At 40.9% G+C, this 24,532-nt stretch overlaps 1 protein-coding gene across 1 annotated transcript in view; it reads left to right on the top strand.

Moving 5' to 3' along the window:
- The window catches only part of LOC308665945 (vitamin D3 hydroxylase-associated protein-like), a gene marked incomplete at its 3' end in the record, with an annotated part of 48,121 nt that extends 24,373 nt beyond the window's left edge, over window positions 1-23,748 (top strand). Inside the window, exons 7-16 of the mRNA XM_081324335.1 lie at window positions 2,034-2,074; window positions 2,756-2,880; window positions 4,604-4,729; window positions 5,294-5,391; window positions 6,079-6,178; window positions 9,421-9,464; window positions 11,380-11,419; window positions 15,038-15,146; window positions 17,582-17,727; window positions 23,614-23,748. Of these exons, the coding sequence (XP_081180461.1) occupies window positions 2,034-2,074; window positions 2,756-2,880; window positions 4,604-4,729; window positions 5,294-5,391; window positions 6,079-6,178; window positions 9,421-9,464; window positions 11,380-11,419; window positions 15,038-15,146; window positions 17,582-17,727; window positions 23,614-23,748 (964 nt within the window). The remainder of the gene's footprint in view (window positions 1-2,033; window positions 2,075-2,755; window positions 2,881-4,603; window positions 4,730-5,293; window positions 5,392-6,078; window positions 6,179-9,420; window positions 9,465-11,379; window positions 11,420-15,037; window positions 15,147-17,581; window positions 17,728-23,613) is intronic.
- Between the last annotated feature and the right edge of the window lie 784 nt (window positions 23,749-24,532).

Genomic DNA, 24,532 nt, shown 5'->3' on the forward strand with positions numbered 1-24,532 from the left:
AAATAAAAAAGTGGAAAAAAAGTAGAATATAGCCTTCTGTTCCTGCCTATTGCTTTTTATTTATTCCTTCATTTTCTCATTTATTCTTTCATTTCCCATCATATCATCCACACAAGCATTCATCCTGCTCATTCGTATTCTAGCCACGGCCTCTGTGCCTCATTCACAGTAGAGCAATAGAATGAATCTCTAGAAATGTCCTTTTTATGTTCTAAACGCTTGAAAAACCTCAGGGGGGAAATGTTGCATTGATCAGGATATAACCGAGTAGTACAAACACAACAAATATATATTCCAAACCAGATCATGTTAGTGACTTGTTTCCCCTGGAGAAAGAAATCACCAGAATTGATTCAACCTCAAGAGATATTCACAACTGCTAAGTTGAATAGTCAGGCTAGGAAGTTTATAAAATCGGAGTTGAGATTAATGTATAGATATTAAACAATACTGCAGTTTTATATCCCCCAACTTTCCCAAAACAGGTATGCCAAAGAACCAGATTTATATTTGTGTAGGAAAAAGCAGAAGTAACCACGTAGTACATATGTAGAAGAGCATATGTACAACGGTATATTTCGCCAGTCACTCTTGCTAGTTAGTCTTGATATTTAACTCTGTAAGGTAAAGGTAAAGGTTCCCCCCCACATGCATGCTAGTCATTTCCAACTCTAGGGGCCGGTGCTCATCTCCGTTTCAAAGCCGAAGAGCCAGCGCTTGTCCGAGGATGTCTCCGTGGTCATGTGGCCAGCATGACTAGACGCCAAAGGTGCACGGAACGCTGTTACCTTCCCACCGTAGTGGTCCCTATTTTTCTACTTGCATTTTTATGTGCTTTAGAACTGCTAGGTTGGCAGAAGCTGGGACGAGTAACAGGCGCTCACTCTGTTATGCGGCACTCAGGATTCGACCCGCCAAACTGCCGACCATCTGATTGACAAGCTCAGAGTCCTAACCCACTGAGCTACCCTCACTCAAAACATTTTGTTTCATTCAAACTCTTGTTGTCCAGGTCCCTTCCCCCCCCAATTTTCCAGATGGGTATGTGTATAGTATCCAGATGGTATGGAGGGCAGCTTTTAGAATCTTCAGGAATGGTCATATTGGCTGGGAATTCTAAAAGTCCACATATCTGGAATGGCCCTGATTGAGGATAGCTGAAGTGTGAGGTTTCCCTATTTTTTAAAAAAATGCAACACATGGTATTTTTTTACTGGGAAGAAAGAGGGCATTTCTTTGGCTGTTTTGAATAGTAGGCACTTAATCCACAGGAAAAGAAGAAACTGTCTCCTACTTAATGATGTCACCACCTCTTTTACTTCTTCATTCTCCGTTCCTTAGTTCTTGAGTCGTGGATCATCAAGTGGGCATTTTAGACCTTTTTTTGCAGGTTTTTGATGGTAGGGATAGGAAAAATGGCCCAGGATACATTAGCTCTATTATGGATACTGATGGCTCTCAGAAAGTCTCCTTAAAGGAAAGGATTCTAATCGATGACCCTTATTGATTACAATGCATTATTAATTTAAATGCATTTTTCCTACAAGAAAGGATTCTGAAGCCAAAATTTGAACTATTTTGAGCCCTGACTCAAAATAAAGTTTAAACCTTGTATCACAAATGGACCACGTTCTTCCTTTTTCTCCATTTTCTCTTAAAGCTCAAATCTCTTTGGGTAGTGTTGTTAGTTCTAGTCCAAATTCAATGAAAGAAAGTCAAGTTGTTTGAATTCACAGTATATTCAAGCATCATAATTAAACAATCAAGATGTGTTTTGGTAAATATACATACTAAATAGCGTACTCTGGGACAGCTTTATACAGCCAAAGTACAGTGTTGTAGGGACAATGAAAGGTGCCTATAATTTGATTGTTTTTTTCAGGGAAAAGAATAATCCTGAAAATATTCTCAGTGTCTTTCTAATAGTTGCAGGTATCATTAGTATCCTGTAACAATATCACCTGCATTTCATGCTTCTTTTTCCTTTGGTTTTACCTGTCATTAATTTGCTTTTCTCCTTCGTTATTGTGCAGTGTCAAAGGTGTTACCACTCCTGTAGCTGGAATGAATTCAGGTGAGCAAATCTATGATTGATTCAGCATTTGTTATTCAGCTCATGGACAAAAAGCAAAAGCTCCCTGATAGATATGTAGGTCTTCTGCTAATCAATCAACCATCCAAAATTGCACTCCAAGCTTTCTCCTTCCTTCTCCTCTAAAATCTTTCATGTCCTTTCTTGAAGAGCCTAACATCTTCTTTGCTATTTCTGATTTGTTTCATGGTGAACAAATATATCTGAAAAGGATTTAGTAGGGGGGAAAAGGGAGACACCAGGTGACATTACTGTATCATAATCTTCATCCAGTGGCCTTTGGGATGTTTGAGGCCCCTGTCCCATCACTGCTCAGTCACACTGAGATGTCTTTTGTCTTTTTGTTCCCCTACAGTTTTGGGATTTTTTGTTGCACAATGAAATCTCAGGTTCATTTACACTTATAGATAGTAACTAAGAATTTTAAAGTGTAGTTGGATGGGATGACACCACAAGGAAACTAAAGGAGTAAAAATACAGTGTCTTTTCCTTGTCAAAAACCGCTAGATAAATCAAGCCACTTGAGTAAACTATTGTGTAAGTTCAAAATCCTCTAATTATTAAAAAGCAAATTCTCAGGGGACCTGTTTAGCTTTACTTTACTGCAAAACCATGTACTGTCTTCCTTTACCAAGACTGAAGACCTTTCTCTCTTTGTTCCAGTCATCTCTGTGACAGGCCCAATGGCAAGAGATGTGGATAGCCTGGTGTTGTGCATGAAAGCCCTACTGTGTGATGAGATGTTTTATCTGGATCCAGCTGTGCCCCCACTTCCCTTTAATGACAAGGTAATCAAATTGGATATAGGGATGAATCTCTCTCTCTCTCTCTCTCTCTCTCTCTCTCTCTCTGTCTGTCTCTGTGTGTGTGTGTCTGATTATAGTTCTTAGTATTGGCCAGAAATTTTCAAGGAACTCCTTTCTCATATGTACCTGCATATCATTTTTGGCGGTCTCTAAGTGTTTCCACCAGCAGAAGTTAAGCTATTTGGTTCTGAAGATCCACTTATAGAATAGCCTTCCCATGGAAGTATACTGGAGCTCATACTTGTAATGTATTGGGCTTTATCTTGTTAAGGGAACATCACGTGGGTTAATTGCTGGAAGGTTGCTTAAGTAGGGAAGCTGGCTAACGGCTCCCAGCTCCTCAGACAACCCTTCTCCAGCGCCACCATTGGCTGCCTCTAGGGCCACAATAGGTTGCTTTAAACCTATTGGCTGCCGCCTAGAGGCCAGGGTATAAATTGCTGCATTCGCAGCCCTGTTTCTCAGTTCAGTTCCTGCAAGCAATAAACAATGATCTTTGCTGAACTCACTCGCCTCGCCTCGTCATTGAAGCATCGAACCCAGTATCTAACATACTAACAACTTCTTTTCCTGTGCATTTTTAATTAACTTTGGTATTAGTTACTTGTAGAAGTAGCAGGTATGCTAAGGATTCCCCCTCACATCGCACTAACCACAACACAAGTATTTCCTGGTAGCTGTTATATGATATACTCTCTTTATGCCTTTGTCTTTCTCCCAGTCCATAGCTAAGACAGATTAGGGTTGTCTGTAGTTTTCCAAATTTAAAATATATTTACTCTCTGATGCCCACAACTTTTACCATGAACACTATCACATTGTGCTTCATCAGATCTTGTGGTTGCTTCATCAATATTGTGATCAGGGATCTGGCTAAGTCCTATTGGTCACTTCAGGCTGCTGCAGGGGTAGCTGGTCCCATTCCTTCCATGGAGACACCATGTAATTGACTTTATGTAGGCCTCTGCCTATGTATAGGACTCACCAACCAGTTATGACCAGTTGTTGAAGTTGCGGCCATCATAGTATCTCTACAGTCATATTGATCAAGATTCAGGCACTTGGCAACCAGCTCATAATTATGATGGTTACAACATCCCATGGTCACATGATCACAATTTGCAGCATTTCCTGCTGGCTTCCCACAAGCAAAGTCAATGGGGAAGCCGGCAGGAGGTTTAAGTCACTCCTGCTTCTGATGCTTTTTTTCCCCTGAGGAGGCCCTGGGCAGTGTTGGAACTTGTGCTCCATAATGTCCACCTGCTCGTACTCCATAGTACCAACCTGCTCATCTATAGCTGTCACCTGCTGGGCTACTGGCCAGGGATGCAGTTTCATTTGGATAAGCAAGGATTCTGGATTCTTACCTACTCCCATGTCAAACTTGCATGAAGTCCTCACTTAATGATCCACACGATCCTTGCTTAATGATGGCAATAGGGATTGCTGGAATTGCTGTCACTAAGCTGTGTAGCCACATGATGTCACACTTTATGACTGCTATGCTTAGCAATGGACATTCCTGTCCCAATTCCACTGTAATCCAAGGACTACCTATAATATCTGATAGGCACTTTCTGGATGCTTATTAGATCTTAGGCAGGCTCCTTATATACCCAGATTTGGAACAGTATTAGACCTTTAAAAACATGTCTAGCTCTCTTTTCCTAGTGACTGGAACAAATGAAGATTTGTCTCTTTTCAGATTTACTGTCATACCAGCCCCCTGAGGATTGGATTCTATGATGGAGATGGTTATTTCCAGCCATCTCCCAGCATGAGAAGAGCTGTGCAGGAAACAAAAAAACTGCTACAGGAGGCAGGGCATACCGTAAGGTTTACACAAGGATTAAAGATCTTTTTGGGTGGGAACAGTGGCAGCAAGAGCCTTGGCATTTGAATGGCAAGGTGCCAGCGGTATTCCAAAAGCAGCTGATAGAAGGCAAGTGTCTCCTTTGAATAGGTTTCATTTCATTTGTATTTAGATTCATTGAGAAGCAAACATGACTAGTATGATGGTTCCCCATATATTCAATCATTTTCCTCTTTGGTCACATTAAAAATTACAATCGCACCTTTTGGAGGCTCACTATATTTGGACTGCAAAAATCCAAATGAATATTAAATGCCAGTGGAGAGATAAAGAGAACTCTTCCTCTTTTTTTCTCTCTCCATTTCATCATCCACATTTTTGCAGCTCAGATCTGGCAGTCTTAAGATGTGACTCTTGGGCCGTGCATCTGTGCTGTATTCCTAGATGTAATTGGCTTCATTTGTTCAATGGATGAACACATGGCTTTTAGTAGTTTTAGGAGAAGAAGTAACTGCAAGCCATAAGCAGATATATATGTTTATTGTGTACCATTAAATATGGAGTTTTTCTTTCCTCTCTCAGCTGATACCATTCACTCCACCTCGCATTGATTTTTTGGTGGATGAACTCTTTACCAAAGGCCTCTATGCTGATGGAAGTTCCACATTATTGGAAAAATTGTGAGTGATTAAATACTAAAATTTCATAGAAAGAGCCAGTCTGATTTCTTTTTACTATTGTTTCCTTTCTATCAAACAAATGTTATATAAATCTATACATCTTGCCAGCAAGGAGCAGACTAAAGCTTATGATTTCCAATACCATGAATATTTGGTAGCCTGATTGCTGGAAAAAAATGTGTCTGAGTCTTTTGTTTCTCCCCTTTTCCTATTTGGCTTTTCATAGAATCATGTGAAAGGTGGCAGTAAAGCTTATTCAACAGATATTATCCTAAATTAGGATTATATATACCTGTGAGATAAAAGGGAGAAGAGCATGGTAGCTCTCGTGGTTAGGATGCTGGGTTGGAGGTTAGCAAATCCATGTTAGTAATGTTCGAGACCTGAGTGCTGCTGTGGGGTGGGGTGGGGTGACCTCTCATCTTTTGCTCCAGCTCCTGCTGAGGACATGAAAAGAGCCCCCAATTGGGCATCTCCTGGGTAACAGTGATGTCACCAGCTAATCCAGCCTGGAAGTGCCTCAGTGCTTCTGACATGAGCGCAAAAATCTACCTGAACTCATAGATGAATAGTTCTTTCCCTCCCAACTTCCATCTTCCAATTTGTGTCCTTGTTCCAAAAGAAGGGCCTGTTACCTCCTTATACTCTATATAATAATCTGCTTTCTTTCCCTTTCTACTATCTCAGCGACGGTGAATTTGTGGATTCCACTTGGAGAAACCAGATTCGTTGTTACAGAATGCCAGACCTGCTGAAGAGACTCTTGGCTCTCCTTTTAATGCCTCTGGTGAGTTCTCACTTTTTTTTTTGTTTGCACAAATACCATACTAATTTTCAGAATGAGTCTCATTTTATCCATAACCAAAAATGATGGAGGTGGCACGTACAATAGCCTAGTAAGAATTTGTAGGATTCTTTCTGGTCCTTCCATATGAGTGGGGAACCAAGTTAACTTGTCACTGGGATTTTTCTGTGTCTAAAAACTCCTGGGTTGCACGTCAATTTCCCTCCCCCATTGCTTTGGGTCACCGTCATCCAATTTAAATTAAAGTTAAACACTATAGCAACACCAGTCAGGTTCAGTCAGGTTCTACTGAAGTAGATCGGTAAGAAATGGATCACACTCCTCATTACCCAAATTTGTAGGCTAATCCCTGGAAATGCAATTCTGAAACTCCTGGTGCTGCTGTTAATAGATCACTTGCTGTGATGCTTATCCTGTAAGATCAAGGGAAATGTCAAAGGCTATTAGATAGATGCAAACAGGAAATAATAGCCTGAAATGAATGCAAACTGAAATGGCTTTTTCCAAATTGATGTACTTTGGATGCATTTGATTTCAACTCCCAGAGGTTTCTATTAAGATTGGGGGAAAGTAAAGCTTAGGTTCTCTCAATTAGGCTACTGTAAATGTGATAAGCCCATAAATGGTTTGTTCATTGGTATCTTCTCTGCTAGAATGAGATCATTCCTGAATTTCAATCAAAAAGATTGACAAATGCAGAAGGAGTGATATATCCAGTGGTGGGATTCAGCTGGTTTGCACCACTTTGGCAGAACCGGTAGCTAATTTTTTATTGCCCAGGCCCAGAATGGACTTCCAGAAGTGGCATCTACACAGACAACCAGTTGTTCACTATTTGAATCCCACCACTGGATATATCTGACAAGCCAAAGGACTATAGATGAAACCTATTATATATATATATATATATATATATATATATATATATATATATATATATATATATATATATATATATATATATATATATATATATATATATATATATATATATATATATATATATCAATCAGCCTTTCCCAACTTCTTGTTGGGTTGGGATTAGACCTCGTGTTGGTTGGAATTGTAATGCCAACACATTGTGGTGCTTATTCATGAGTAAAATAAATTGATTCTTCTGTAGGAAAAGTTCAGGAAAATGAGAATGCTAAATGATGCTCTTTATGACCTGATGCAAAAAAAGGCACTGTTTTAATATTTTGGTCACTGTTTCAAAACTAGTTAAGGTTTAGATGGGGTTTTTTTGGTTGCCAGGAATAATTCTGCAAGGCTGCTCAAGTCCTTGGAAATAGAGCCCTTGATATGCAACTGAAAATGTGATTGCTTCTTTTGCTTGTAATGCTTTTACAAGCATTTTTCTCCTCATTTCCATCAATTTGCTATTGTTGTATTTAAATCAGGGAAATGATGCTGGATCTTTAGAGAAAATCATGTTTCGTTTCTATTTGAAGTCAAAGCTGAATTGCAATCGAAACATGCATATTGGATTGTCTCCTTCATAGACTATCTCAAAATGACTTCCATTTTGAGCTCGGTCGCCTCAGTCAATCTTGTTAACAGAAATCAAGATCTAGCTCTCTTCTTTATAAAGTGGAATAACCAAGGTGAAAATCATAATCTAAGAATAATGTCCCTGATACAGCCACTCTCAGGTTTTCATATGTTGCTTTTTGATGATTCAATTCCCTATGAAATGATGGGGTTGAAAGCAAAGTGAAGCTCAGAGAAAATAGGATGCCTACAAATCTTAAATCATTTTCTGCAAAATAAAAATAAAAATCTGCACTCCTAACTCATCCTGAATTCACCCTCTTCTATTCAATCCCTCGGTTACAGAACAAATTAGTTCCAGCCTGACATTCCCTTATAAGAAAACTCTTCAACTATCGGCGAAAGAGACAGGCACACACTATAATTAATACTTTTTATAGCACACACTATAATTAATGCTTTTTAAAAACCCACTGATTTTACTGGGGGGGATGTACAGGCAGTCCTCAACTTAAAACCATTTGTTTAGCGACCATTCCAAGTTACAACAGCCTTGAAAAAAGTGACTTATGACTGGTCCTCGCACCTATGCTGCCGCAAGCATTCCTACCATCACATTATCACAATTCAGGCATTTGGCAACTGGCATGTATTCACGACAGCTGCAGCATCCCGGAGTCATGTGATTGTCTTGGTGGTGCAGCGGTTAGAATGCAGTACTGCAGGCTACTTCTGCTGACTGCCTGCAAATTGGCAGTTCGAATCTCACTGGCTCAAGGTTGACTCAGCCTTCCAAGGCCGGTAAAAGGAGGACCCAGATTGTTGGAGGTGGGGGGGCAATATGCTGACTTTGTAAACCACTTCGAGAAGGTTGTAAAGTACTATGTAAAGCGGTATACAAGTCTAAGTGCTATTGCTATTGCTATCACCGTTTGCAACCTTCTCAGCCAGATTCCTACAAAGTCAATGGGGAAAGCAAGATTCACTTAATGATTGCAATGGTTCATTAAACTACAGTGATTCACTTAACAACTGTGGCAAAAAAGGTCATAAAGTCAGGCACAACTCACTTAACAACCAGCTTGCTTAGCAACAGAAATTCTGGTTCCAAACTGTGGTCATAGGTTGAGAACTACCTGTACCTCTTCTTCTTGAAAGTATATCACTTTTTGCTTGGGTTAAGCCCAGCTGTTTTAAGTGACTGCCTACTTTCACAAGATACTGGCAAATCAGATGGTAACTTCTACAACATGGTGGAGCGTTTTGTCAACCAATGGCAGTATTTCCACTGGAGCTGAGGAACTGATGGCTCTTTAGTTCTTCTTCACTTTCTGCCATTAGAGTGGTATCATCTGCATATCTTAGGTTGTTGATATTTCTTCTGGCAATCTTAATTCCAACTTTTGATTCATGTAGCCCTGCCTTTCTCATGATGTGCTCTGCATATAAGTTAAATAGGCAGGGCGACAGTATACACCCTTGCCGGACTCCTTTCCCAATTTTGAACCAATCAGTGGTTCCATGTCCAGTTCTCACTGTTGCTTCTTGGCCCACATATAGGTTTCTCAAGAGACAAATAAGATGGTCTGGTACGCCCATCCCTTTAAGAACTTGCCACAGTTTGTTATGATCCACACAATCAAAGGCTTTAGCATAGTCAGTAGGTTTGTTTAATACTGTGTAATATAACCTCTTGCTATATGTGATTTTCTAATGCAGTGTTTTTATTTTAGTTCCCACGAGTCTCCCGACATCTGCGTGCCCTCCTTGGTGTAGGGTAAGAGAATATTATGGCATTTCCTTCCTTGAATGCATGTTGTTCCTGCAATATCAGCCTTTGGATTTACCGTGTGCCATCTATCAGTGTCACCTCTTAACAACCACACACTTAGGTTTCTCCAGGATGCAGTACCAACCTATGCAGTAGTGTACTGTTATACTAATAGGAAAATCCTTTTATAACAGTATTTGTAGTAGATGTTACTCAGGAAAAGTAGAAGTAATATAAGAAAGGAAATTTTTGTTTTTAAAGCCGGTTGTTGTCCTTGCACATGTGCATAGTTTATACCTTTTCATTTAGCTATATTATATTTCATATAACTGTATTTTTATATGCATGGGTATGTGGTAATATGTATGTCCACTAAGACCCTCCCAGAGAAACGAATAGAATAGAATACTTTGGCCAAGTGTGATTGGACACACAAGGAATTTGTCTCCGATGCACAAGTTCTCAGTGTACATACAAGCAACAGTTCGTATGTACTCAATATTTTCCAAACTGCTGCCAAAGCATCAGTTCTGTTAAGATTTGCTTAAACTGGGACATATGTAGGGAAGGAACAGCGTAATGGGACAGTATGCTTTGCTCTAAGGAGTTGTCTTTTGGTTATTATATACAACTATTTAAACTTTGAACGGTCATGCTACGTTCTCTCCAGCAGAGGACAGCAGTGCATCGGCCACTGTACTGCATTTCACAGAAGTTGGACATAGGAAAATATTTTAATTTAAATGATTTGGAACAATCACGATGTTTGGATTTACAGATGGTAACTGACATGCTGTGGAAAGAGTGACATTCCAGGGTTTCTAAAGACTAGGTTCAGGTACTTGTTTCAGTGGCCTGAAGGAATTTCAATGTCATTTTGTATATTTATTATGGAGAAGCAAACAAAGATGTGGAATGCAGTTAAATCCTGACTGCATCGTGAATAAATACCCACTATTATTACTTGAGGTTTTATAATAACTTCTTGCCTCCTGATGCCTTTCAAATGGGTTGGGACTGCAACCTTCAGACAATCAATCCTTCCTAGCAATTCCAGAATTAGCTAAAATTGTCTTGTGCTGTCCTGATTTTCTTCAGATTTATTTAGACTTCGAGACACTGCAGAAATGGACGTATTTACATTCTGCACATAACAGAACTGTCACTTGGTTAGTGTCCTTTTTTTAGCCAGCAATAGAGTATAAGGCTCCTTCTTCTCGTAGCTGTTCAGCATGATCTGTAGGCGGTCCTTGACTTATGATAATTTAACTACCGTTCAAAGTTACAACACTACTGAAAAAAGTAATTTAAAACTGGTCCTCACACTTACAACTGTTGCAGTGTCTTTGTAGTCACACGATCAAAATTTGGCCACTTGTTAACTGACAGGTTTGTACAATGATTCCAGCACCCCACGGTCACTTATAACCATCCCAGGGGGCTTCCGACAAGCGAAGTCAATGAGGAAAGCTGAATTTGCTTAACAACTGCATGATTTGTTTAATGGCCATTGTGGGGGGGAAAAAGGGCCATAAAATCAAGCATCACTTACTTAACAATCACACGGAATTTCCAGTCCCACTTGTGATTATAAGTTGAGCACCACTTTTGCTTCTTCTGTGCAATAAGACCAGGAAAATGCTAGTACCCAATAGGTCTGTCAATTTTGTATTTAATTATTATAGCAGCAAGCTGCTATTGGTATGATTTAGGGGATGGGGCAAGCCATTAAAATCCCTGCCAGTGAGAATATAGATGGCCTCCTTAAGCACAGAGCAACAACATGTTGAACAGTTGGTGCACAGGTTCAGAGATGGGTCCCATACAACTCTACAGTTTTATGATTCTATGCATAACTATTTTGTTGATCTTTCTTTGTTAGTATGCTAATGTTGATTCTCATGATTTCTTCAAATTCTAGGTCAGTCAAAAAACTCTGGAAGAACAATGTGGATCGGATGGTGAGTCAGCTTGTTTATGTCAATTGGCCAAAGATTCTAATTCTCTCAGTTATTTCCCAACCAGAACAAAAAAGGAATGCAGCCCCGGGTTTTCAATACTGAACAGAAAGAATTGAAAAGAATAATTAATGAAGCCCCTTATATTACACAATCTTCCTATAGGGTTACCTCTGTATATTATGGATACTAGACTTATAGTTGAAGCAAATACCTTAATGGTTTTTTTATGGCGCATCAGTATGCAATTGAGACTATTACTATTTCCTGTAACACACGTCACCAGATGGTTTTAAAAAAGTGGTCAGAAATGATGACCTAATTGGATTGGATGGTGAAATGGAGAAACACCATATGAAGTTTCTCAACTTCTTTTCCAATCATTCATGAGCTTGTTTGCAAAGCAACAGCTTCATGGCTAAAGAAAATGGAATTAGTGAATAGGTGGATTTTATTCCTAATACACAAAAAATGAGAAGATACAGTCACAAAGTCCTGCACTTGTTTTTATGCACTAGGAATTCCATGATCCAATTTAATTGGCAGTAGCCACATGTGTCCTGTGGGATATCAATGGTACCATATGGTAGGACAAGTTTCATGCCAACAGTTGAAGCTTAGGACTTAACCAAGCCTTCTACATTTTTATCAATACGATGTACATCAGGTATCTGTAACAGGAAAATTGCCAAACTGCGGGGAGGAACTTCATAAAGATACATTACCATTTTATCAGTAAGCTCTCTGATTATTCCTCAGATAGGAATGGTTGCTGGAATTGGGTATGTCTAGTTTAATGAAGAGAAGGATGAGAGGGGACATGATAGCAGTATTCCAATATCTCAGGGGCTGCCACAAAGAAGAGGGAGTCAGTCTATTCTCCAAAGCACCTGAAGGCAAGACAAAAAGCAACGGATGGAAACTAATCAAAGAGAGAAGCAATCTAGAACTAAGGAGAAACTTCCTGACAGTTAGAACAATTAACCAGTGGAACAACCTGCCTCCAGAAGCTGTGAATGCTCCAACACTGAAAGTTTTTAAGAAGAGATTGGACAGCCATTTATCTGAAATGGTATAGGGTTTCCTGCCTGAGCAGGGGCTTGGACTAGATGACCTCTGTGGTCCCTTCCAACATTATTATTATTATTATTATTATTATTATTATTATTATTATTATTATTATTATTATTATTATTATCATTATTATTATTATTATTATCATCATCATCATCATCATCATCCTCATCATCATCATCATCATCATCTTGTATTTGAAGTTGTACTCAAGGGTATCAGGATACATTCCTGTGATTGTTAAGAGTCCTCTTTCCCTGATCAGGTTTAGCTCAACTCTAAGGACAAGATCCTAGGATAACTCTTGAGAAAAACGTCATTAAACTTAGTATACTATTTTGCAGGTGGAAAGCTATTTCATAGTTCTTCATTAAGGATCATTCCAATTCAACTTAATTTATATGTTACCATCATATTAATAACCCCAGATCCTAACTCAACCAACTGACTATCCCTTCTTGTAACATGGGCATCTTCCCTGGATAATTTATCTCATAGTGTCAGACCCAAACCCAAAGAAGAAACAGTGAGATCTAATCAAATCCATTTGGTATTAGGTATATTTGCTTATACCCAATATGCAGAATCTTGCCAGACTAAAGCTATAACTTTCTAACCTAACAGATATACCCTGTAGGGTGTGGCTACACCAAACCTTTTCCTTCCTCCCATATCTAGTTTAGGACAGCACAGTCTCTTGTCTTGGGCTCCTTTCTGGAATGCATTGCCTCTTCCCTGAGAAGCTGCAGTGCTACTGCCAACATTTCCCCAACTCTTTATTTAGCTGCACATTCCAGCACATGCAGAGTCATAAATGGCTTTCTTGCAGGAAAACCCCATGCTTTCCTCATTCTATTTTTTCCTAAGCATATACAAAGTTGCTAAATAAGCAGAAGTAAACATGCCACTCACTATTGTATTATTACATTTCAACATCTGTTTGCCCAGACCATTCAGGTAATTAGCACTGTTGTTATTTATTATCTCATAACCTACCCTTAATACAATAATCTATCAGCACTTGTCTTCCATCCTAACTTTCTGTTTTTCCAGTGCTAAGGAACATTAACTGACTTCTTGAATCTGGCCACTTTAGATGGGCGGGACTACAATTCCCATAACCCTTGACAATAGATATGCTATGCACTTCTGAAAGGAGTAGAAGATTGGAGGAGACGTCTTTAGTGGGCACATTACTGTACAAAGTTTAGGTTAGTTGAGCTTCTGAGATTTATTTGTTAAGAGCAAGGCTTTGTATGACCTCTAGCTCATTTAAAAATGCATTTAGAAGTACCTGCTCATACTGGGAGTGTCAGATAACATACAACTGAATGTAAGTTAAACATTCACAGAATTTGCTAGTAGCTACTATCTCAGATTAGAAAATATAATATTTATTATATGACCTTTGTGCCTTTTGGAATTAGGGCCATTTTGCTGATTATATCAGCATTCACATTTGAAATCCTGAAATGATCCTGCAAACAGTCTTGAGAGACTACGTGTTTCTAATTTAATTTTTTGAGATGTTAGAATGTAAGGCCTGATTTCATAGGAAGAACACATATTTTATCACAAATGAACTGATGAAAGGTATTAGTTGGATAAATCAGAGATAGATAAAAGTTGGGAAAAGAAATCAAAAGAGATAAAGTCCCAAGGACCGTTCAGGTTCTCTGTACTTGGAGTCTGTAATAGCTGCTTGTGGCACATGCTTAAGCCCAGAGCTTTCTTTAGCACTTATCAAATTTTTATCCTTAGTTTTGAGAGCTAGAAACTTCAGTGTTTTTTTTTAACATTCTACTCTAACTTGCCATGCTTCTCTGTCTTTATGGGAGAAAACATTGTCTGCAGTCTTGAAGGAAGATCTGGTTTGTTCCCGTCCTTAAGATACATTCCTTGGATTCAGGCATCCTTAACAGTTATTGCCCTGTCTCCAATCTCCCCTTGTGGGAAAAAACGTTGAGAAGATGATTGGAAATCACCTACAGAATGTCCTAGCCAATGGGTTATCTGTTTTCCTTTCCATTAGTTGTTGGACATGGGAGGAAACTGCCTTGGTTGTGTTAGTAGATGGCCATTGAAATGACTGGGGGGGACTGTAATCCTAGGGACGATCAACATCTCAACAGATTTCAAGATCATCAGCCATGGTAACCCTTCTGAACTGCCTGTGAAGTTTGGAATTAGAAGGATTATCTTGCAGTGGTTCTTTTTGCTGAGTGGACAGTTCCAGTCAATTGTTGAAAAGGAAAAGAGATTGACCCAGCAACTACTTATTTGTGCACTAGCCATGATTGCTGCCCCTATTGTTTAATATTTACATGAAGCTGCTGGGAAAAATCATTCTTCAGAGTAGGGTATGGTATCCATGGTATAGTGATTATATCCAATGGTACATCCCCACTCTGCATTTTTCTGAAAGTCTTGATCTAGTGCCTAGAAGCTATAGGGGCCTATATGGGATAAAGGAAGCTGAAATTGAACATGTTGATCAAGTAGCATTATGCCCTTATACTCCACCCATTGTATTTTCTTTCTTTCCAGGCTTACCGTGATGAATTCATTGCAGAATGGAGAAAGTTGAAGCTGGATGTTGTGCTTTGTCCTGCTTTGGGCCCAGCCTTTAATCTAGGATATGCTGGCAAACTATTTGGTATCAAATCATAACCCCACTGTAACTTTCTCTGTGTACCTTTGTTCTTATGCCTGTTCTAAGAAGGGTTAGATTCCAGAAGTGTGAAAAAACAGTCGTGCAAAGTGGACGGTGTGCACTGCTCCTTCTTTTTGAAGCTCTGTCATCATTCTTTTGATCACTTCAGCTCCTGAGCTGATTGGGAAGAAGGCACTGTCAGATGAGGCCACATATGCCACTAATCACTAATCAGTCAAATCAAATCTTTATTATAGTCATATACAAGCATAAGGAGAGTGGAGTACAGTCAATTACAAAGCATAGAAGGTACATCATAGTCTTAAAAAAATGAAAAATAGAAGATATTAAAACAATGTGTGTGTGTGGGTGTATGTATACACACATACACATACATAGAAACAAACTATAAGAAGGGGTAGATGCATTAGACAGAGGGGATCATAAAAGGTGGTAGACTATAGCTATCAAATTATATAGCACTCTAATTTGGTGAACTAGGTGCTCATTACGTCCAGCTTCAATTTGTGCCCTCAAAACCTCCTTGCAGGAAAGCATGTAGAATGAATTAAGAAACCTGTTACAGGTGAGGATATTGGTTGGGTGATCAAAAGATACAGTCAGAATGTAGCTTCCAGTTAGAGTAAAATGAAAGTGAGGAAGCAGATTCTGGCAGGTAACATTGTAAAGGAAATAGAGCTGCTTTCTAGATAATAATGGCAGTACTGCAGTAAAATAATAGATTAATAATAAAACGTAACAGTCAGTTCAGAACTGACCAATTTGGTTCTTCAGATTATCAGGCAAATCAGAAAATACATACATATGTACATACATACTATATGTTATTTTGTTAGATATGATCTTGGTTGATAGGGGTACATTAGTTCAGTAAACTCATTCTGAGGCTCACCCTCATATCCTGTTTACTCCTGTGAGCAGATAGTCCATTTCCTATTTCTCAAGGGTAGGAACCTTGTCCCCAGCCTGTTCTGAAGACAATCTCCACCCATTTTTTCTTGGTTTGCATAAGAAGGGCTGTTTTTTTTTTTACCTTCTACCAGAACAAGGTGTGCCAGGAGGTCCATCTGTTTTGCTTTATTACATTTTGGCAAGACACTCACTCAAATGACTAGTGTGCACTGTAGGGGTGAGAACAGTTTCCCACTTTGGTTACTAGTTGCTACTCCTTAGGTCTGAACTGCTGTGTTGCCTGCCCACTTTTGAAATCCCTTTCCACATAATCCCTAAGTGTGTTTAGATCTACAAGGCACATCACAGGCCTTGCACTGACTTCCTATATACACATAAAAACACCAGTGATTTGCAAAACAGGTTCAACATTCATGTGTGGAGACTTGACACTCCACAATTAAATAACTTTAGAGTTCTGTTAGGGTTCACTGGTGAACTGCAAGTCCTTTCTTTTTGTAACCAGATCACCAACAGATTAATGAAATGCTAGATGCATGAACAAAGAACATCAAACATTGGGATAGGGAAGGTCGAAGGTCTCACACTGAAGACAGAAGCAACAAAAAAAAATCTGTAGATAGAAAGTATGTGACACAGAGACCCACCCTTAGAAAGGAAAGCACTTGGTGCCCTAGCATCAATAGGGAACTCATCAGTCAGGAGCTGTGCTAACTGTAGTCCAAACAGGTCATTGCCAAGATGAAGGGATGGACCGTGTTTCAGAGAGGAGGCTAAACTAGCTGTTTTCCACCAGATTTACCTTGAGGCCCAAGCAGCTTATGGCTGCCAAGTGGTGCAATCCTAAGTATCCACCCTGAACAATTTTGCAACTGTTCTTAGAGCCATTTCAGATTATTTTATCTAATGATGAAATAATGCAAGACAAGCATCTGGCCTGACATTTCAGGCTCATTTCCTTATTCCTCAATTTTTTTTTTATTTTTTTTTAAAGAAAATCCCTGAAGAGAACATGATGCTATTTTTCTGCAAGCACTAGACCTTTTCCCACACTTGAATATTGTTCCAATTTCCTCACCAGAAAGCTATTACCCTGAAGCACAGCTCTATTGTTACTATATTCATGTAGTTATATAGCGGTTGTGGACCTCAACTGTAATAAGAAGGAAAATTGTTCTGAAAAGGTTACGTTTCCGTCCTCCCTCTTTCGGGACAAGGTACAAGGGATGCTGGCAACTCTTGAGCACATGTGCAACATATTTTATTAGCTGATTTTCTCATAAAAGCCACAGTCTCTCACCCCTTGGGCAACTGCATCACTGCCAGCAGATTGTGATGGTGGTAGTGGTATCCACCTCATTTGGTCTCCTTGCTTGTGGAGGATGGAATTGGGTAGCATCTGTGGAGAATGCATTGTGCTGTTATGCTATTAATATGTTACAGTCACAAAACAATGGTCCAATCCTGTTGAGAAATAAATAACTTGTAGATGGTATCTTTTCCAGTGGCTACTACTTATACCCATCTATACAATGTCTTGAATTTTCCTGCTGGAGTTGTACCAGTCACAACAGTTACACAAACAGATGAAGAAGAGCTGAAGCATTACAAAGGGCACTATGGAGACTTCTGGGATAAGAGAATGAAGGAGGTCAGTTAACAGCCAGAAATGCAATTGCCATTAAGATATTACTCGGGAATAAAGATATTACTCGGTTGTGCAAACCTTTAGCAGACTGGATGCTTCCTGGCTGCTTACCTGAGATCAGTGAAATTTGGTGACTCGTTTACTTTGAAGAAGTTTTGGGAATGGTCTCTTGGAGAATATTCAAAGTTGCTTCATTCCAGAATGGGACAACTTGCTGCAGCCAACTTGCCACGGCCAACTCACCTCAGGACAATTAGCCATGGGACAAATTAACAATTCAATCTAATTATTTAAAATAAAAACATATTTTAATTTTTGTCATTCACATTTCATTTTGTCCCTCTTTTCCTATCCTTTCTTTAATGATTCTATTCCATCCTTTCTTTGATATTAGTGTAGCTCTTCTCTCTCAGTGAGTTGTCCCGTGGTGAGTTGGCTGTCATGAGTTATCCCACAGCAAGTTGGTCATGGCAAGTTGGCCATTGTAACTTGGCTATGGTAAGTTGGCCATGGCAAATTGTCAGAGACGCTCCTCATTCATTGGCTGTGTTGAGTTTGAGTTGGATCCCTGTTATTAATAAAGAAAACTGAACTTTATTTTTTTTTTATTTGAGCATGAATCTATTTAATTGAAATAGGTCCTAAAGGTAAAAAAGGTAAAGGTTCCCCCGCACATGCGTGCTAGTCGTTTCTGACTCTAGGGGCCGGTGCTGATGTCCGTTTCAAAGCCGAAGAGCCAGCGCTTGTCCGAGGATGTCTCTGTGGTCATGTTGCCGGCATGACTAGACGCCAAAGGCACACGGAACGCTGTTACCTTCCTGTAGTGCCTTCTGGTAAGGATCACGCGAGACAGCTGGCTCAAGTTGACAACTTTTATTGGTGAGGAACCGGGCACAGACAGATTTACAGCGCCTACTTTTATACCCCAGCTGGCAGGCTGGTGACCAATCCGAGCCGCGCCGGTTTCCCGCTGCCGGCAATGACCAATCGGCGGCGGCTAGCTCTGACAGCCCGGAGCTGTCAATGTTAGCCACACCTGCGCTGTTTACCTGTGCTCTGACAGCTGAGAGCTGTCAAACCGTTGTGGCTACGCCTTACATTCGGCAGCTTCTGACAGCTGTCAAAAGCTGCCGCGTGTTCCAGACCAGTTTTACCTCATAACTATTTACATGTAATACATAACCTTTAATACATAACATAACATTTAATACATAACACCCCTTACCCCTCCCCTGAACTGGTGGGTTACCCTTCTTGGTTGCTTTTATATTGGGTACCCCACTGGTAGTCTCTTAAGTAGGCTGGGTTTTTTTGGTTCTTATTGAACGGCGGAGGGGTGTTGCTACGATAGGCTCCCCTTCCCCTGGTTCTGGATGCACAATTACTTGTCTTGGGTCTGGTTCTGGAGATTCGTGGTTTCCATCGTTAGTTGTGCTTATTGGGGGTGTTATGCGGGGGGGGGGTGTTATTCATTCTGGTGGTGGTGCTAGGCATTGGAAGTGACTCGCTGTCCTTTTCCCCCATGTTTTGAGTGCTGCGCTGCTGTAATTGGTCAATATGTCGACATATGTGGCAGTTATTTCCAGTGTCAATTATGTATGATAAGGGTCCCGTTCGCTCAATTACAACCCCCTGAATCCATTTGTTCCCTCCCCCATAGTTTCTTGCCCAAACGATTTGTCCATTTCCCAAGGTTCTGTGCTGAAGGGGTTGTTCCGGTTCTGCAGTTGCCCTGTCGGGGTGTAATCTGTCAAGTCTGGTTACCAGGCGTCTCCCCCAACGCAGTTCTGCTGGTGACTTCCCTGTAGCCTTGCAGGGGGTGGTGTGTTGGGCTAGAAGGAATTGAGCTAACCTGCGGTGCCAGTTCCCCGTGATAATTTTCCGTAGTGCATCTTTTGTGGATTTCACCATAACCTTAGCCAAGCCATTAGACGAGGGGTGGAACAGAGCCGATGTGACGTGCCTAATAGAGTTCTCCATGGTGAAAATCTGGAATTCACGGGAAGTAAATTGGGGGCCGTTATCCGAGACCAGTGCATCAGGAAGTCCGTGTGTGGCAAAAAGCCCCCTTAGTACCTGTACTGTGGCAGCCGTAGTCATGCTGCTGACAGGCACGACCTCAAGCCACCTGGAATAGCTGTCTACTGCTATCAGAAACACCTGTCCCTGGAAGGGTCTTGCAAAATCTAAGTGCACCCGGGACCAAGGATTTTTGGTTGCCTCCCATTTGTGGACGGGGGCGTGCGGTTGTGCAGGTCTAGCAAGCTGGCAGGGGTAGCAGCCAGCTACATGTGCCTCGATATCTTTATCTATGCCAGGCCACCAAACGTAGCTTCTAGCCAATGCCTTCATTTTTACTGTACCCGGGTGCCCCTCATGCAGTGTGCGCAAAACCTTGGGTCTATGTTTGTCAGGGACAACGACCCTATTACCCCACAGTACGCATCCTAGATGGGATGACAGTTCCAGTCTCCTGGAGAAATATGCCTGGAACTCAGGACCGGGGCATTTCGCTTGCCATCCGGAGGCGACCCAGTTTAGTATTCTGCTCATGGTATTATTCGTAGCAGTGGCGGTGGCTATATCTTTAGCAGATAAGGGGCATTCTGGTAATTCTAAAATTGCTAGGATGTTGCCCGTTGGGGCGGGGTTGGGGTCATTTATAGGTAGGGGAAGTCTACTTAGCCCGTCAGCATGACCCATTTCCTTCCCTGGCTTGTGGATCAGTTTGAACGAATAAGCAGATAAAAAGGTAAACCACCTTAAGATTCGGGGAGGCAGAATTTGGGGCATCTGCTTATCCCATGTGAATATTCCTAATAGCGGTTTGTGGTCTGTGAAGATTGTAAAGTGCCGTCCATATAGGTAGTCGTGAAATTTTTTCACGCCGGCAACGATTGCCAAAGCCTCCCTGTCAATTTGAGCGTAATTGCGCTTAGGTTTTGAAAGTGTTCTAGAGTAAAATGCTATTGGCTTTTGGGTTCCCGTCTCTGTCAAGTGACTTAGAACTGCCCCGATCCCGTAAGGGGAAACATCGCATGCTATACATAGGGGCAGTTCTTCCCTGAAAAGTGTTACAGTGGACTTATTGGTGAGTAGGTTTTTTAGGTGCTGGAAACTGGTGTCATGCTGAGGAGACCAGGACCAGGGGTCCCCTTGTCGAGTAGCCTATGCAGGGGTTCTGCAATCGTTGCCTTGTGGGGCAAGAATGTATGAAAAAAGTTTAGCAGTCCCAAAAAGGCTTGCAATTCCTGCTTGTTTTTTGGAGTGGGGGCAGATTTGATAGCTTTGATTTTAGCGTTGGTGGGGTGAATTCCTTGGGAGTCGATTTTATAACCTAAGAACTTGGTAGAGGGTACCCCTATAGAGCATTTATCTCTTTTTAGTTTGAGCCCTGCTGCTCTGAATCTGCCTAGAACTTCACATAATCTGTCTGCTAGATCCCCCTCTGACTCGCCTGCTATTAGTATATCATTGAAGTAAGGGCAGACACCGGGAATTCCTTTAAGGGTTTTTTCCATAATTTCCTGGAAAATTCCCGGGGCTGCTGAAATGCCAAATTGCAGGCGCTTCACTTTGAAAGCCCTGTGGTGGGTAACAATGGTCTGCGCATCTGCGGTTTCTTGGGTAACGGGTAGTTGTAAATACGCCTGTGCCAAGTCCAGCTTGGCAAAGATGGTGCCGGATCGTATAGCTGCGAGGACGTCTTTTACTGCTGGGACTGGGTAAGCGTGCGAATTCAATGCTCGGTTTAGGGTGGCCTTATAGTCAGTGCAAATTCTGATTTGGCTGTTAGGTTTAATTGGGGTTACGATTGGGGTTTCCCAATCGCCCCCCTTGACCGGTTCTAGAACTCCCAGATTAACAAACCGATCGTCCATGATTTTGTTGACCAGCAGGAACCCTTCGACCTGGCCCCAGTGCGACTCCCAACATTCCGGGTGGCGAATGTCGAACTCACAGATATGGCCGAGGTTGGCCATACTGTCCCGGTCCTGGGCACTGCTTTGCGAGCGTTTTTGAGAAAGTTGTACTTCCCACCCTGTGACTACAGCTGTGACTAGCTCTGAGCCACGGAAGAGATTCTCTTTCCCCTGCTAGTGACTTCAGCTTTGCAAAGCAGTACATCCCATCCTCGTTGCCAGTGTAGTGTCTTCTGGTAAGGATCACGCGAGACAGCTAGCTCAAGTTGACAACCTTTATTGGTGACGAACCGGGAGCAGACAGATTTACAGCACCTACTTTTATACCCCAGCTGGCAGGCTGGCGACCAATCCGAGCCGCACCGGTTTCCCGCTGCCAGCAAGGACCAATCGGCGGCGGCTAGCTCTGACAGCCCGGAGCTGTCAATGTTAGCCGTGCCTGCACTGTTTACCTGTGCTCTGACAGCTGAGAGCTGTCAAGCCGTTGCGCCTGCGCCTTACCTTCGGCAGCTTCTGACAGCTGTCAAAAGCTGCCGCATGTTCCAGACCAGTTTTACCTCATAACTATTTACATGTAATACATAACCTTTAATACATAACATAACATTTAATACATAACACTTCCCACCGTAGTGGTCCCTATTTTTCTACTTGCATTTTTACGTGCTTTCAAACTGCTAGGTTGGCAGAAGCTGGGACAAGTAACAGGCGCTCACTCTGTTATGTGGCACTCGGGATTTGACCCTCCAAACTGCCAACCTTCTGATCGACAATCTCAGTGTCCTAACCCACCAAGCCACCGCGTCGCTTGAAATAGGTCCTACTGAGTTTTAAAAGACTTTGATCTCCTTTAAGGGAATTTGAGCTATAGTTTGGCACAATCCTGTAAGAGGAGAATCTGCCAAAGATATAGCTTTGAATAGGTAGGGGAATTCTGGTGATTTCATTGAAAATGACAATATTGTTGACAGTAATATGGTCAGACTGCATTTGCGTTTGAGCACTTTTCGCTATGGAAAATGTTCATTGGAGAAGAAGTTATACCTTTATGGTATACCCCTAGCTCAGGTCTGTACAACTTTATTATCAGATTCAAATGATATAATGATGTGAAGGTTACTAAACTTTATTTAAAAGAATAATTGTTTCTGTGTTCACATTTTTTCTTCTATTTTTCTGGTTGATGATTGCCATTAAGATGCATCTATCCATCCATTCATTCATTCTTGGCAGCAAGAATCAGTCAGCCACTTCCTTTGCCTAGTTTACTGCTGTTGTTCTGGTTGTTACTTTCTAAGATTTTTCTGGTGGTAGATACTGTAAATACTAATTTTACTTTTCTCATGGTCAGCCAAGAATGAGTAGAGGCTGCTATCTAGCTAGCTATATATAGTCTTGATCTTGCTGCAACGTCCAGATTAAAGAATTATTTTAGCATTGGGCAGCCCTATGTTGTACACCACAAAATCTCTAATAGTACAGCCCTTGTAAGCATGCATTCACATACCAATGATTATAGGTGGGTGCTGCACAGAAGAAGGCAGATCTGCTTAAAGGTAAAGGTAAAGATCCCCCCGCACATGCGTGCTAGTCATTTCCGACTCTAGGGGCCGGTGCTCATCTCCGTTTCAAAGCTGAAGAGCCACCGTTTGTCCAAGGACGTCTCCGTGATCATGTGGCCGGCATGACTAGACACCAAAGGCACACGGAACACTGTTACCTTCCCACTGTAGTGGTTCCTATTTTTCTACTTGCATTTTTACATGCTTTCGAACTGCTAGGTTGGCAGAAGCTGGGACGAGTAACAGGTGCTCACTCTGTTACGCGGCACTCGGGATTCGACCCGCCAAACTGCTGACCAACTTCAAGTCACATTGAGTTCAAGGACTGATTTGAGAAGTTGAAAAGCCTGATGAATACGCTGAGTAATGAATACATTGTCTTACTGTTTGCGTTTCTCCTATAGGCTGTGGAAGATGCTGTTGGGCTCCCGGTAGCAGTCCAGTGTGTGGCCTTGCCATGGCAAGAAGAGTTGTGTCTTCGCTTCATGAAAGAAGTAGAGAGAGTTTCCCATGAGAGATGGGGAAAGAGAAAAATATGACCCTGTCAGAAAGAAGCCTGCAAGGAATGTTGACCTTTCTAAATAAACTTTATTATTGACTTATACGGTTTATTGCTGAGTTAGCTCAGTTATATTTTCACCAATGTTCAGAAAGACAAGATATGGAAAGATAAGAAGATATGGTTTATAAAGTGGAGAATTGTTGGTAATGTTTTGTAATTAGACTAAATAACAGGATCTGGACAACAGGATCTTTCAGACAGACACTTTTGAGTTATGCTATCACTTCAAAGGTGTGATACAAATATTATGTCATTCCTTCCTTCATCAACTATTGGGACTTTTGAGAAAGTTATAAATGGGAAATGATAGTGTCAGCAAATTCTGTACTGTAAAATTCTGTGAATGAGATAAGCAGATTATGCAATAAAAAACCTTTTCTGTAAATTTGAAGAGATGAACCTGCAACAATTTCAAATCAGTCTGATGATCTAGGTAGGATATCACTGTGGTAACTGATGCCCAGTTCCTTTGAATCCCAAAAATTATTTGCAAAACTGGAATGAAAGTGCTAGTTCTGTATGAAAGGTAGATTAATCTCCTAAAAGGATGAATGGAAAGTACACAGAAGGAAAGATCATATGGAAGTTGCCTGAATCAGTGTGAAAAGAATTATAATACAAAATGTCACATAAATTTGTGGAATTGTGCTAAAGGAAATTTGTAAAAGGGTATTTGGTGAAGTAACGAATGAAAAAATCCTCTAAAAGGATCAATAAAATGAATCTAATAATGATATTAAAATGAGGATGAAAGATAGATT

This window comes from Vipera berus (genome assembly GCF_964194415.1).
Source record: "Vipera berus genome assembly, chromosome: 3".
NCBI lineage: Eukaryota > Metazoa > Chordata > Lepidosauria > Squamata > Viperidae > Vipera > Vipera berus.